Raw genomic sequence first — 16,270 nt, 5'->3', positions numbered from 1 at the left:
GATGAAGTTACAGTGGCTTCCCCAACCTTACCAGCACCCATTTGTTTGGGAGCTTCCAGTTTAAGCTTGTCCTGGTATTCACTCTAAATATGGAAAAGCCTATTTTTAATGAGATCCCTTTTTCCTTACTACTAGCAGCATTACAGGGTACACCAAAATAAGATAGTAAGAAGTAGAACAGAAACCATAGCATTTTCAGTTTCCATGTCAGCAAAATGAGTAATAAGCCTTCATTAATTGTAAAATATACTTACAACTTATACTGAAATGTAGGGTCTATTAAGCAAGGATTTGCTAATGGCCTTGCTATAAACGGCAGCGATAACGCATATTCTAATGCTGCCCAACAGCTCCCACTTTAAAAGCCTGCTTTCAGCTGTCAAACTTCAGCCACCTGGATGCAGTTTCATTCCATGCAGAGAACTGAACCTCCTGACCTCTATCTCTAAGTTTCTGTAACCACTAGATAAGGCTACTTCCCTGCAGCACAAACATTATTCCCTGTTCAGAGGAGAGGCCTGAAAACTGCCAACATCTTCTATGCTCTGTCACCAACCCTTCTCAGCAGCCCTTGCTCATATGCTAATGGGATGCATAAATTAATAGTATACTTTAAATCGTCACCGTAGTGTTTATTACACACCACCTTACAGTGCTTCTCTGAGCAATATCTAGGCAGCAGTTGTTGGTCATAGCTTAAACCAGTCTTGTCCTGTTCAGAGACCCAATCTCCATTTCTTAGTATTTCTGTAAGGGAATGAAACTGATAATATTAAACAGAAAAGATACGCTACTGCTCATCAGGCAAGGAAGGTTATTTCCTTCTTCATTTGTGCTAGAGGTGGGAATTGGAGCCCTGTCTGGCATAATATCTGGCCAATTGGTAATCCTTGTGTTAGGGAATTACAGATTTCTACAAAGTCGTATTTCTGCCATAAGAAAACACACATTTTATATCTTCTCTCTCTTTGAGGATCTGTGTGATGTGGCAAAAACTAGAGCCATGGAGGGCTCCCCTTGAGCCTGTCTGGTGTGTGGCAAAGAGCAGAATGGAGAATCCAGCACAGCTATTGCACGTACCTGTACTGGCCCAAATGCATATCTGACAAGAGTGAGACTGAAGACTTGCACCTTTTACTAATAAAATAATTCATTTTAAATTGACACAGTAAATTTGGAGGGAAATAGACTGTTTTCTATCACAGAAACCACTGTCCCCTCCCGAAAGCCAGTGCTTCTCACAGTTGTCTTATCTTTTAGCCCTCCAAGTGTGTTCAGTTATTGTATATAGTTAGGGCCCCTGCACTTCCAAACCTTGTTTTGTTTGAAGCAAAGTCAGAGCATGTTCATGCAGCTCTCCATCATTTAACCCTTTCCAAGAAGCAATATCCCACAGCAAAGAGGCAGGGTACTTCTGTAATCTAAACAAGACAAGTGAAGGCATACCTGAGGTATGTAAAAGAGTCCCAGCAGATTGGCCACAGCGGTGGAAACCCCAGAGCCGGTTGCCCCCACGACTGCAATGGTGGAAGGGATGTGTTCTGAGCAGTTGCAGAATTCATCCAGGTTCAAGGAGTCTATCTTGTTCTGGGCCACAAAACTCAGAGTGGCCTCAAGGGCTTTAGAGACTGTATTGCAAGTGTCAAATATCCTGTATCCCAAAGTCATGTTGGGAAGGAGATTTGGGCTATTATTTATTTCTTCTATGGCAAAGATCATAGCCTGGAGCCAGCGGAAGCCTCGGAAATTATACCTAGGTGAGTGAAACAAACAAAAATAAAATGGAGTGAGAAGGAGGGAAACAAAGAATAAGAAATCAGGGCTGAAATAAAAGTGAATGAAGGATTCCAGATGGAAAGGCAAAAGCAGCTTATGCTGTCTACCCAGTCATGCATCCTTCTGAATCTATAAACTTTTGCTTTTGTCTTCAATGGTTACAAAAAAGTATGCATATGCTAGAGGGTTTTGTTCTGCTTTTCAGCTCATGTTGTGGTTTGACCTGGCAGCAGCTCAGCACCACACAGCTTTTTGCTTCCAGTGAGATGGGGGATAGAATTGGAAAGAAAGAAGTAGAACTTGTAGGATGAAATAAAAACTGTTTACTAAGGCATAAAAGAAAGACAGAAATAATAAGTAAGGATAATTTTATATAAATATATGTACATATATTTACAAAAGAAGTGATGCATGACACAATTGGTGACCACCTGCTGACTGACCCCCAGCCCACCTCTAAGCAGCAGATGGTCCCACCCTCAGTTTTCACTCAGTTTTCAAGTTTTTTCACATGATGTCACAGGGTATGGAATATCCCTTTGGCCATTTGATGTCTGCTGTCCTGGTTCTGTTCCCTCTCAGATCCTTGTGACCCCAGCCCCCTCGCTGGCAGGACAGTAGGAGAAGCTGAGGAACAGAAACATCCTTGGCTCTGTACATCATGGCTCAGCAACAACCAAAGCTCTGATGCGCTATCAACATTGCATTTTCTCTTAAAGTCAGAACCCAGCATAATACCAGATGCTATGATGGAGTTCAGCTCTGTCCTGGTTGAAACCAAAAGAACTCATCAGTTTGGGAGCTCAGTTCAGGAGTTATGAGGAAGAGACAAACTTTTCTAAGTCCCCTAGAATCTGAGAAAGTCAAAAAAGAGCACGCTTGGAAGTCTGGTTTCTCTCCATGAGATACTAAGCCTGGGTTTCCTAATTCCTTAGCCAAAGCTCTAACATAAAGCTTCTCCTATCAGGCTGCCTTCCAGGCTCCTTTGACATGTTTCTGAATGCAGATGGCAGTGTCTGCTAAGCATGAACATGACGCTGTCAGGAACTTGGGCTCAGGAATGTCTTGTGTGCCAGCTTCTGATGGTTTCAGGCAGGCAGTGTGAGATGAGAAAGAGCACTGGCATGTTGCTGGATGCCTGGTAACTCCACTCAGGAAAATTTGGTGATCTGAAACACTAGGTCTCATATCATACACTCTACAGTAAGAAAGGACACCATTAACCAGTTTATACCAGAGAACAGAGATGTGCTACAAACATGATTTCTAACATAACTTCTTAACCTGCTTGTTATGCATTTTATTGTTTTCCGTGAAGGAATAAACCTTAACTTTATTATGGTTTTCTCATATGCCTGCTTTAGCCACAAGATCAGATGTTGCCATCAAAGCTGGCCTGTGAAACTAAAACACTGTTTTTCGAAGCTTTTTCTGTTCTCTAAAGTGGAGAAGCTGTCTTTTATGACTGTCTTTGAGCCATGCACAGAGAAAAGCCAGAGTCAGGGTGTGAGGGCAAGAGTGTTTGTCCGGACCTGGGTTATGTTCAGAGCATCACATGAGGTAGAAACTGATGCTGAGTAACTACTGACCCAAAACCTACATCTGGTTTCTTCAAAACTGATTTAACGTAGCCACATTACTCTCATTAGAAGAGTTTTGTCTGATTTATCTGGAATCAGGAATTCTAAATATATCACATTTAAGGTTTAATTTTAGGTCATTTATCTAACTTCATTTCACCAGAGATCTTGGCTACCTTCCAAAAAAAGTTCTGCTCTGAGGCTCTACCTCAAAGAATAGATACCATGGGTTCAGTACAAATACCTTGAGCAATAACGAGTCAGAAAGGCTGAGATCAAAAATAACTTATAGTTATAATTCACGACTGAACCTTTTTTAAGAATATCATTGGGGAATGGACACCTTTCAGAACAGGAATGTTCTAAAGAACATTTAGAAGTAATTTGGTCATTCGGATTATTATTTTTTTGCTCTATTCCCTAACCATTAGGGAGTGAAAGGCAACGGGAGAGATATGAAATAAAAGGGAAGTCTCATAGTGAATGAGGCAGTGGACATTCCGTACATGAAAACATATGCCAGGCACCCCAAGCTGCCTCACATGAACAGTAATGCATTCTGGGAAGATCAGAGTGGCAGAAAGGAAGAGTTTTATGACATTTCCTTTTAAAAGGCTACATTTTTTATTCACAGGTATTTTTAATAAAATGAAAATGGGATTTGAAACAAGGAATCGTGAGGGCTGCACCAAAAATAATGGCTCATATTTTATTAGGTTGGCCAACAATGTCAGAGATGGACGCTGGTGATATGACAGTAGAAGATGAACCTTCCCAACAATATTCTGTTGCATGTTGTCATCGCTCATGCTCCCAGTGTAAAGCAGAAAAAACAAAAGGCATTTTATGTACTTAAGGAGAAGATCACTGAGAAGTTGGGAAGTGCAATTGGGAGAATTTTCACGCATTCCTGTATGCATGAACTGAAACTGAAGACAATTCACTTTAAATGACTGATGTGGAGCATGACACAGAAGTTCAATTGAGTATTCTGCCCATTTGACAGCGAGATTTGGTATAAACTATTAAAATGCAGGAATATTTCTGGTGGAATCTTCAAAAGCAGTAAGAACTGGACTACCTCTCGATTTCCAAGAATGTGTTTGTTATTTAATTCTAAGGATACGGAGTGAGTATCCTTTTAGATTTAGATTTTTAGTAAATTTTAGATTTCAGATGAGTGCCATTTTAAAAGTTTTGAGGTATGCTTTTATTATCAAGGTGAAGATTTCTATAGATAAGCTTCATGAAATCGTGAGCTTTCACTTTCTGAAGTACATGACCTGAGATCTATCAGTTCCTGCTTTTATTTTCCTTTCTGACAGAATGTTCCTGATGAACATTTATAGCATTAGGTCTGTACTGTAGCTACCTGAGGTGGGATTGGCATCCTTTTGCAGGGGGCTGGGAGCACTGTCTGTGAGCTAGATTCAGAATGTTTTGGAAGTGCTTTGATAATTTACTTCAAAGTAGTATGTACAGAAGACCTACAATTCTCTCCTGTTGCTCCTCTGCTGACAACCATAAAGGAAGGTCAGATGGAATGGAGAAAAAAGAAACCTCATTCTGTCCACTCTAATACTTAGACCTTCAGACAAGGTCTGGTACAGACAGATGAATGCAGTACCACCAAACTGAACTATCTGAATCAAGATTTCATGATTCCTTCAGTTTCTGTAAATGGAAATTACGCAATGAATTCTTTCCCATTGTACCATAAGACCCCAAGAAAGGATGTTAGATAAGTTCCTTCTGGCTTCATGTGTACGTGAGTGATAGGTAAAAGCAGCTTTGAACCTTGCAGCAGGTTACACAGATCCAGCTGACCTCCTGTGCTATACTGCTGGTGTTACTCATGTGACCAGTCACTAGCACAGTCTTTCAGCCACACAGAAATTTGACTGGTAATTTGCATGAAGAAACTGTGACATCCAAAGGCTTTACTAACAGAATCAGGCTTCAGTGGAACTCTGATCAAGCTGTCCCCTAAGTTTCCCCATCTGTAAGATGCAGCCAAAGCCACCAAATGCACAGGGACAGTGATGAAAAAACAAAGGATGATAAACCCAAATGACTGCACAAAACCCTGAAGAGAAAATGGAGATATCATTTGTTGGTTTATCTGGTTTGGTTTGAACAGCTCATATTTGCTGGATCCAGTGGAGAAATGGAGAGCTGTTAGTCTCTATGAAGGAGAGCAGGCCATGAATTCACAACTTCATGTGAATTCATGAGCTTCAATTATCAGCACCTGCAAGGCAAGAAACCAAAACCAAAAGAATATGAAGATGAGAATAAGGGATACTAAAACCCTAAGTAGCTTCCACTTATTCTCCCATATCTGACATGTACTTTATTCAATGGTTGCAAAGGGTGCACATGCCTCTCAGCAAATACCAGTACTTCCCTTCCTGTAGTGGTTGTACACATGCTAATTTCTTTGTCCTCTCTCCATTTCCAGTACATTAATTACATGTTATTGCTGCTACTACCACTGCTATTACTAAAATATGCAAGGGGAGATCTTCTGTTGTTGGCTAGATTCCTTTAGTCAGGAGGTAAACAGAGCTGCTTACCACCCTTGAAAGTTAGGACTTTGGTTATGGGAATTGTGCAAGCTAAAGAAAATGTTAAAATGGTGGAAGATAAAGAGGAAAAGGAAATAATTTGATGTTGATAGAGAAGATCTGGACAGCAGGATAAGCATACAGTTCTCCAGTAGGATTAGCAAACATATCCACAAGGCAGACTAGATTGATACATCCACGTTGCAAACAGTTCATTACAGGAAGAGGAATCTATGGGTATGGCCAGTCTGAGCAATAGAACTAACAATAGCACCACTAACAATAACACTGATGATAATACCACCACAACTCTTTATCTACCCAAAATCAAGAAAGCAAAGAGGAATCAGGTTATGAACAGGCCTCTGTGGGCACTTGTAGGGAATGGGGGTCAGGGATTGCTTTGCTGCCTTTGTCTCCACTGCGCACATCAGATACGTATCAGCAAATGTTATACGGAATGTTGCTGTGACAGCACCTAAGGTACACAAAAACAGAAAGTATATTTGTATCAAATGCGGGATATTTTGTTGTTAAAACAACAAACCACGTATGTAATTCTGAAGCACAGGAAACAGAACGCACTCACTCCTATCTGACATTTAGTGTTGGAAAACAATGAGTAAGTTTTCACTTCAGACTCTATAACGCACTGCTTAAAAGTGAGAAGGTGCATTTTCATTAGAATCAGCACAAAAATGGCTGTAAACAGATGATTATCATTCCTTTTCCCATCACTGCAGAGCAATGGAAATGTTTTTGCAAATAATCATGTGCAGTGTACGCAGAGCAGGTTCGTAAGTTGAGCTAAGGAGATAACATATGAATAGTGTGAAAACTGAGAATGGAGTGAGAACTGTCCTACCTACTTAGAGAGTTCATGTTTAGGAGTATGGGTACAGCACCAAGCACAGCTACGTGTGGAAAAACATCCAAACAAAACAGATCAGGTTGAACAGTTCTCAAAGGAAAGGAGAATCACATTATCTTAAACTGTCTGACACCCAGCTCCAGAAGACTTAGGCCAAACTGCCTGAAGGGTTTCAATGGGACCCTCAGACATTTTCTTGGTCGCAAGGAGATTATGCTGACAATAGCAGGACACGGGGAAATGGTTTTAAGTTAAAAGAGGGAAGATTTAGGTTGGATGTTAGGGGAAAGTTCTTCACTAGGAGAGTGGTTAGGCCCTGGAACAGGCTGCCCAGGGAGGTTGTGGATGCCCCGTCCTTGGAGGTGTTCAAGCCAGGTTGGGACGGGGGCCCTGGGCAACCTGATCTAGTAAATGTGTTATGTTTGGTGGCCCTGCCAGGCAGGGGGGTTGGAACTACATGATCCTTGAGGTCCCTTCCAACCAGGGTCATTCTGTGATTCTGTGATTCTGTGATTCTGTGATCACATGGTCTGATGATTTGTTGCTGTTCAAAACTGATCAGGGTCGAATTTGTTTGACTTTGGATGTGTGACATATTTTCTTATGTAAAGAAGAGATTAAAGCCCACTTAAAAAGGGGTGAATGTAAAATGGGCTGGCCTCAGCTTTGAAACAATATGGTAGAGCTGGAGAAAGCTCAGAAAAGTGCAAAAAGAGTAGTCAGAGGTATGGAAAAGTTTTCACGTTTGCCGGGTATGGGCATGCTTAGGTTCCTTCAGCTGGTTTGCTGTCCTACAAAAGGACAAAAGGACATTACAAGCCTGGGGAGGTACCACAAGGGGAAAACCTGGAGTCTATTGTATTTCTTCTAGAAATACTAGATTTTTCCAGATTAGTCAGCTAACCAGAAATGAAGAAATGAACTCTGTCTATCTTGTGACTAGAAGAATGCATTGGGTTCTTTGAATCTGCATGCACAATCCTTCCTAGACTACTACCTTACCACAGAATCATAGAATCATGGTTTGGGTTGGAAGGGACATCAAAGATCATCCAGTTCCAACCCCCTGCTGTGGGCAGGGTAGCCTGCTGCTATTTTAGGCTGCCAAGGCCCCCCTCCAGCCTGGCCTTGAGCATCTCCAGGAATGGAGCATCCACAATACCAAGCAGGAATTATAGAGGCCAAAACCCAGAAGGATCCCCTTTTGGTCATGGTCCATCTTATGAGGTTTCTGTGCAAGTTCAGACAGAGAAATCTACTGATTTACACACTGCTTGAAGTAAAAAATCCATTCAGAAAAAGTATCTGGTCTCAATTAACAGATACCAATGACAAGAAACTTGCAACAGTACATAAACTGCCACATGGATTAATCATTCCATCATTAAAATCTGATGAATACTCTCAAAAAGTCATCTAGTTCTGAATTAAACCTTTCCTAGAAAAGACATGCAATGAAAGAGCTTCCAGCTATCTGTGATTGAATTAGCCCTTTGATCAAACTGAAGCTGCTATTACCTCTGCAGCTGGACTTTTTGCTTTTCATTAGGTATTTTTTGAGTGTGTGTTTTGTGTCATCAACTGACAGTTTATCCTGTTCCTTGAAGGAGTGCGGAAAAATGGCATAAATGCCTCTTCAGTCATCTCCTCACCTGCAAATTCTTGGTGTAGCAGTAAAAGGAACACAGATTTTACCCACATACATTTCAGGTGGAGGTTGCCTTTGGCAGTTTAAATGGCACATATAAAGTGTTCCCACTGAGTCCTCGTAACAGCTGGCCTAGCTTTTCAGAACATGCCTACTGTTGGTAGTACTACCCAGCTAACATATCTTTTGGCAAACACACACTTGCAGTACTTCTCGGGGAGGATTCTATTGTGGTGTATTCTAATATCATCTTCATGTCAAGATAGTCACTGATACTGACCCAGTGCTGGCAGAAAATACTCAGGCTGCAAATACTGGCATGTTCTGTCTGCCACATGGAGCAGGTAAAGAAGACAACGAATTGAAATATTCCATCACTTTTCAGCATTCCAGTTTTAAAATGGTGAATCAGATAAGAATACTGAAACAAGCTACTTTTCACCCCGTGAAGACAACATTCTACATATATTTAGTTTATGACTTTAATATGCATGGCATTAAGAAGCCAAAAGAACCTCTATTTAATTACACTTCTTTCTATGCACTTCCTGTGAGGGAATCTGGGGCTGATCTCATAACACAGATGGATACATTCTGCTCAATATCAAAATAGTGGGGAACTGCACTGTGAATCTGTATGCGTAGCAGAAATGCTGTCAGTAATCCTTCATTACCATTGCAACAGAACTGTACTAGGATGAGAGGTCCAGATAACTCCAGACATGAACTTCTTTGCATATGATTACAGAAGGGGTCCTATAACACTGAAGTGCTTTCCCATGCAAGAACATGGCAAAATTCAACATCAATTGGAATCAGTTTCTGTCAGCTCCCAGTTGTGATGTGTAGTACGTACAGGGTTGCAAAGTTAAAAAATCCTCACCTATTTTTCCATAACTCAATAATAAGAGATGCAGTTTTATTTCTCCATCCAGAGTTAATTGCCAGAGATCTCGACAAAACCTGATATGCATTGTTTAAAGAGAAGGAGAAATCTTCAGGTGAGGAAAGACTGAGTAAGGAGTTCAAGTCTGGGACTTCGCAAACAAAGGTCTTAATGGGACAGATGTATGTTCAGTTTGGGCTGAACAGTTTGTAAAGATGAGAGGTAGACTGTAAACAATCTCCAAATTTGACTCCTGAGCTATCTTGCAAAGCATGGCTGTAATAAAATAAACTCAAGGGCACTAGATTTATTTTCCGTCCTTCTGCTAGGAAAACTAGTTTTTGGATGCTATTCAAACATCCACTGTGAATGGCCAGATAGATCAGTGCCTTTAAGTTTTGGCAGCTCTGTGTAATGCAAGGATTGCCCTCTGTTGTTGTTACTACTTGTGACACTCTACCACACACACTTACAGTCTTTACAAATTGCTTTTCCTGTTATTTACACCATACCTTCTCAATGTCTTAGAGAGCAGCACTCTCTGAGTATGGGATTGCAAGCTTATAGCTTGTCACTTGTAGCGCTTCCCCACCAAAACTTTCTATCTTCTCTTTTTGTGACTTACCTTATGCACTCCACTGATTCAGGTCTTGACTTTAGATCCTGGTCTTTAGCGGCCACTCCAAAATGGATGGGGAACAATCCTCCAAGAATAATGTCTCCCTTCTTCTGTGCCCGTTGGTTTGGCCCATAGGCAGCAGTGTTCCAGGTAAACAGCAAAAGAATCAAACAGCAGCTATATAAAGTCATTGTTCCTCCTTTCATCAAGGGGTTATAGGATGTAAAATTGGAAAAGATGATGTAAGAAAGCAGATGTTGTAATTTCTAAGCCTTTCCTTTTCTTAGTACAGCCCAGAGAGCATTTGCGACACATGTCTGCAGAGAGATAAGCAACAAGGTGGAAGCCACAGTGCTGGTATTTGTCCCTCTGTTTTCTCCATTGTAATATAACAATTCAGTGTTCCTTGTTTCTTCATGACCAAAGCATTACAGAGAGCCCATCTTCGAGAACTGAAAAATAAAGACATCAATAGTGATTCAATGTACACAGCAGAGCCCAACTCACCCAGGATGGTTCTGCTTTGACAAACCAATGTCTCATCATGCCCCCGCAGGCTGTCTCAAGTCAACAACCAAGGACATATCCCAACTTTGAGAGTGTCAGGCACCCTGATGATCACAGCTGCACCTCCTCAAGCAAGAGACAGAGGTTATCTCAGATGTCCTCACAATCTACCACACTTCTGAAGTGGATTACAGAATCTGCCCATGATTCTGCATGACTGTGGTATCCCGCTCGGAGACCCTGCAAAACTTGTAATCAGACCTCAGTGAACAGAGCACATTGTGGGAGGGTCTTGGAGGGGAAAATTGGAGATAAGGAAAAATCAAATGCCATAAGAATCAAAACTTCTAAGTGAAGAACGATGGTAAGATTCTGGTACCCATTCATCTCATCTTTTCCATTGGTTGGTCTCTACTTTCTGTTTTGAACTTATTCTTACTAAAAATGAAACAAAGTCACATGAAAACCTTTTTATCTAAAGTGAGAATGACTTCCAGGGAAGTACCTGAAATCAAGATACTTCTCCACAATGAATTATGAAGGCTTGAAAGGTTCAGTCATCATACTACTCCAGGCTTAGCTGGGGAGCTTTGAATTCTGCATCCTGTTGGGATGACAGACACTGCATCCTCTCTGTGCTCAACACATTATCTCTGCAGTACATCTACAGGCCTGCCAAATTAAGAGCTAACTTCATTAAAGCTAACTTAACAAGGTGGGACGGGATCAATGACTTCTCACCTGTGGGAAAAGGGTGAGCTTATGATCACAGCTTGTTCATTTATGACTGTTTTCCCCAGTTTTTGGTTTTCCCTCTAATAATTCTTTCTTTTACCTTTCAGATTCTTTGCTTATGTAAAAGGAAACAGTTTTCATCATGAACAGACATTGTAATTTAGTTTACTGGGATGCTGTGGGGGTGGGTTGAGCTTCTAAATAATTAGTACTAACTCTCTTTGCCACCAGGCAGTACATGGCTGAAGTATTCAATGCAGGAAAAGGGAATTCATATTCTTGCTTCTTTCCTCGAAGCAGAAAAAGTTGAAAGGAAACAGATCTAAACTGGCAAAAAAACTTTAAACAGAATTTACAGAACACCCCCCCCCCCCCCCCCCCCCGAACAATTTGGAACTAGCTGTTCTCAAGATGGGACGGAGAACTGAAATAATATCACATGTTCTGTCTGTTATGAGCTGTACATGTATAAATGACATTCCCATGGCAGCAAACTGAGGCGATACAGCTCCTTGTAAATTTTCCATCAACATTTACAGCTGCCCATACGTAAATTCCTTCAATAGCTGGGACATCAAGTGTCTTCGACTCATTTAATACAACACAAGTCTGTCAACTGTTTGTTTTCTAGTGCTCTCCATGCCAGAGATTGTAAACATTTGAAGATGCTGTTTTTGTGATGAGCAGCTATTAGCTTGCTGCCAGTACCAAGAGCTATTATCCTCTAGTATTATCTTTTGTTCCAGCAAATTTTCCCTCAGTTCTCTTTTTCATAATTAGATTAAGACTATGGGCCTCTTCCTTATTAAAGGAAAAATTGAATTACCTGCTAATACATGCCTGAAGACATAAAAATGTAGCAAAATACAAGTGGAAATTGTATTGCTAACAAAACAAATACCGTGTTCCTGCAGTTTTCATCCAGTAAATTAAAAAAGATAATATTAACAAGGAACTGCACTTAGAAGGAAGCCCTTTTTTTACTACTTTCTTTCCTTCATGAGTAGTTTTATGTTTAAAACATTAAAATGTAAATACTTTGATTCTGTGCTATTTGATGCAGAAGGTTTATTCTCCAGTACGTGTATTTAGCAAGCGTAACTCCGTGAAACTTCTTTTGCAAGAAAAAGTAACAACATAAAAGTATTCTCATTGCAATGTTATTTGACAGAGACCTGTTTTTATTCTCTTATTTCCCTGGGGGAATTCCAGGGAATTCCCCTTTAAATTATTCTTTAACTAACCTTCTTTTTTCTTTCTATTTCATCAGACCTTTCGATTTTGAACTCTCTTGGAAGTGGAAATAAAGCAGCAGCTGTGTCCCCTAAACTTCAGTGGAGAAAAGTAGAGTGGCTCCAGGAACACAAGAGAACAGGCAACTACTGGCATGGTAGAAACAGGACCTAGGGGAGCAGAGTAGGCATCCTGGGACAGGCAGGAGTATTTGAAAGGTTTACTGCTGTCAGCACTGTTTTGCCAGGAATCATGCAGAAAAGTCAGAAATATCCAATTTGTTCTTTGTGCAAAAAGCTACATGGCACATTCCTGGTATATATCCTTTTTCTTCATCAAAAAGGAACTAATGACGACTTTAAACTGCAGCTGATCAAGTTGATATAATGACTGGGAAGGAAAGGATCTGACCCTTAGCCCAGGATGGGCTCAGCAACACCTGCACCTGTCTAAAGCTTTCCAAGAAAGGAGACATGTCAGACTCCCAGGGCAACAAACTCAAACACCAGGTCTTGCTTCCTCTACATTTACCAATGCAAATGTCTCCTCACATCTAACCTGAATGCTCTGTTACAGCTTAAGCCTACTTTCTTATCACACATGAATGCCTACTTCATAAAAATCACACCTATTTAGAATTTTAATTACCCATCCATTCTCTTTCTTTCTCTCTTTTTAGAATAAGCAAACTACATTTGTTCTTTTTGTAAGAAACAATGCTTTCCAGAACTGAAGATTATTCTTTGTTCCTCTGAACTCCGTCAGAGCGTCTCCATATTTAGAGAAGAGCAGTGGCCAGAAACGAACAAAGTGCTTTCACTGGGCCTGTATCAGTGCTGAGCAGAGTGGTAAGATTATTCCATGTGCCTTGCAAGCTACGGCTCTGTTTATATATCTCAGCATGTTACTTGTCTTTTCTGAAACAGCATGACACTTTTAACTCAGGGTAGATCATCAGCTGAACACATGTCAAAGTTCAATCTGTTTATATCCACAAGGCCTTGAAACTTCACAAGAAATTATATTTTTAAAATACTTTTTCCCTCCCATTCAGAGCAACAGAAGAACTTGCTAAATTGCATATGATCAGCTTGGGTGCTGCAAGGCTGCCATTGAGGATCCAACATGTTCAAGCTCAGCTGAATCTGTTGGGCTTTCAAGATGACTTTAGACTAGAGAGCTGGGGATGACTCCTGGCCATGGTAATATATCTGTCCCAGACCCACAGACTCCCAGGGACCCTGGTGTGCCCCACAGGCCTGCCCAACAAGGCATCCTGCTCCAAGAGGCCTGCTATATCTATAATTCTCTAAAGTGGCAGAAACTCCTCAGCAGATATCCTGCTGTACCTTGAATTTCTCTTATTATGCAAAGCAGACAATTAGATCATAGTCAGGCTGAAGCCCTGAGCAACATGTCTGCCCTTAGCAGACTTGGAAGAGGTCTGGATATGTGTTTGAACAGGGGTAAAAGAGGGTATGTGTGGTCAAGTTTGTGTCCAGATACTCAAAACTGCTGAAGAAGGGCCCTGCAGTAGAAGAATGGATGATAACCATGAGACACAAAATGTTTTAGTGCTCAGCACTATGGCACTATAAGCAAAAGTAAATTGTTCATATATGTCACCTGGGCAGGCATTAGCACAGCCTTCTTACACCAGTTTGGTCAAAAGGAGGAGTGAGCACATCAAAGATGCAATCGGAATTGGGATGCTAATATTCTATTGTATTACTGGAAGTATGTGTTAAAAAGTTATATCATAGTCACACTTGGTATCAGAGAGCTAAGAGGAGGCAAAAAATATTTCATACAAATTTGCTGTGAAACTGAAGAAATTGCTGAAGCTCATAAATAACAAGTTTTGCCCAGGTCAAATGAAAAATAACAACACAACAAGCACATAATCTTAGCACAGGGAGGAATAGTCCACAGAAAGAAAGTAGGCCTAGTGATGTGTTTAAGTTGGCCATGAAAAACATAAATGCTTGTCCTAGACCAACATTCTCAATTCTCCAAGATAAACAAAGCATAAAAAAAAAATGTAGTAAACAACTCAATTATATCACATTTAATTCTGCTCCATCTAATATGCCCAGCATTGTGAAGGCTGTCAGTGGGTTACCATTGGCTAGGCTTAAGTTTATACAGGTTTTGTATCTGTAGCATTACTCATGTAACGGTCACATCACTGGTTTTCCTTCAACCCTAAGCTCAGTTACTGGTGTTCAAATAATAAAGAATGATAAAGGGTGTGGAATCACACTCTGATCTATTTTCAGTGCTACTAAATGGCAGAGTGGGAGATATGTGCCTTGGGTATCAATGTTGCTGTTCTTCTCAACAGATCAGTTTCAGAATTAAACTGTTAGAGACTGATGTCTAAATCTCTGGGGACACGCAGATACAGAAAAAGGTATCTAGGATTAATCACAATATTTTGTTTTGAGGAACAAATTTGGTGGCAGCAATGGCAGTCAAAAGAGCATCTGTGTTCCTGGCTCTAGTACCACCAGGCAAAAACCCAGACCTGCTCTTCAGGCAGCATTTACCATGTGTGGATTTAATTGGGGGATTATGAGGCCTATGATCTATTTGCCACCTTCACTGGCATGATCTCATGGCCTGCAATGCTGCTGGGACTATACGGCTTTATAGCAGCTGTCAGAACTGCACCTGATTTGGGGATTCACATAACGCTTTTGAATCTACTTGCATACTGGTGGCAGTAGCACGCTCACAGTCCCTGACCAGTGTGATTTAGGTCCTGGAAAATGATATCCCTTGGTGTAAATAATTCTATGCGCTGATGATGACAAGCCAAAAAGTGAAACAGTTTGTAACAGAAAATACCTCAGAGAGGCATTTTAGGTTTTAGCCGAGGGTATCTAAGCTCACATTTAACACCATTAGATGTTAGCAGGCACACAGATATAAGTGATATTTGAACCAGCAAGTGCCTGGTGGAAATCTGTGTGGAGGTTTTATATGTCTTTGGAGCCATTTCTATGTGGGCAGGGTTGCAAGCTAGGATCTGAGGAGCAGATCTAAGGGCCTCATGAGGATGGCTTTTTATTCCTCTGAAGGGTAAGAATTTTCTGCAATAAAAGCTAAACATAATTTCTGCAAGACTTACTGCAAATCTCAGAAGCAAACACTGGAAGGGAATTCTGCAGCTTTTCATCTTCCTACTCCTGTGCCTTTCTTAATACAATCATAGCAAAAGTGTGTGCGTGTATACACAAAAGGGAATACTGAAATGAGTGAGGATGTCAAGGCATCCAACCAAGCAAAGCATCCTGCTGCGCCGCCAGTGCTCATTGGGAAATGTCTAGACAAGAAACAACATATGACAAATTCATCAGATTGTCTAGGGAACAGCTAGAGAAATGCTTAGGAACTATATTACCACACACCAGCCATGGCTTCAAATGAATTCTAGTCTTTAAGGAGTTCCAGATGCACAGCAGACAACCTTCAGCCTTTTGAGATGCTGCCATAAACCAATCAGCTACTGGTTACCCTGATATATACAGGTAGCTGCATTGGGCCCTCAAGCAATTTCAGATTTAGAGATTCTAGTTACCAGAGAATTCATCTGGTCCGCATCTTAAAGTTATCCTTCTTTCTCTGAGACTCTGATCTTCTCTTGCTGTGCCACAGTTTATTCACTTGGTTGTTTCCTATCCCTCCTGTTAAAAACCTGCCATCTTGTAAGCTGTTAAAGGCAATGAAAATACAACTTTGATATAATATTCGCCTAAGGATAAAAGGTAATTTCAATGATTTTGTCTTCATTTAAAGAGGAGATAAGGAGCCTTAGGAGTTACTGTAAAACAGGAGCTGAAATA

The 16,270-nt window shown here is 40.8% G+C and overlaps 1 protein-coding gene across 1 annotated transcript in view; it reads right to left on the bottom strand.

The window, feature by feature from the left end:
• CASR (calcium sensing receptor) overlaps positions 1-16,270 on the bottom strand; it is a 60,730-nt gene that overhangs the window by 20,997 nt on the left and 23,463 nt on the right. The window contains exons 2-3 of the mRNA XM_015873473.2: positions 9,954-10,399; positions 1,447-1,753 (exon numbers count right to left, since the gene is read on the bottom strand). Coding sequence (XP_015728959.1) covers positions 1,447-1,753; positions 9,954-10,153 — 507 coding nt within the window. The 5' untranslated portion in view covers positions 10,154-10,399. The remainder of the gene's footprint in view (positions 1-1,446; positions 1,754-9,953; positions 10,400-16,270) is intronic.

Source organism: Coturnix japonica, chromosome 1 (genome assembly GCF_001577835.2).
Source record: "Coturnix japonica isolate 7356 chromosome 1, Coturnix japonica 2.1, whole genome shotgun sequence".
In the NCBI taxonomy this organism is placed as follows: domain Eukaryota; kingdom Metazoa; phylum Chordata; class Aves; order Galliformes; family Phasianidae; genus Coturnix; species Coturnix japonica.
The sequence above is the reverse complement of the archived record's forward strand: the minus strand, read 5'-3'. Positions and strand labels throughout refer to the sequence as shown.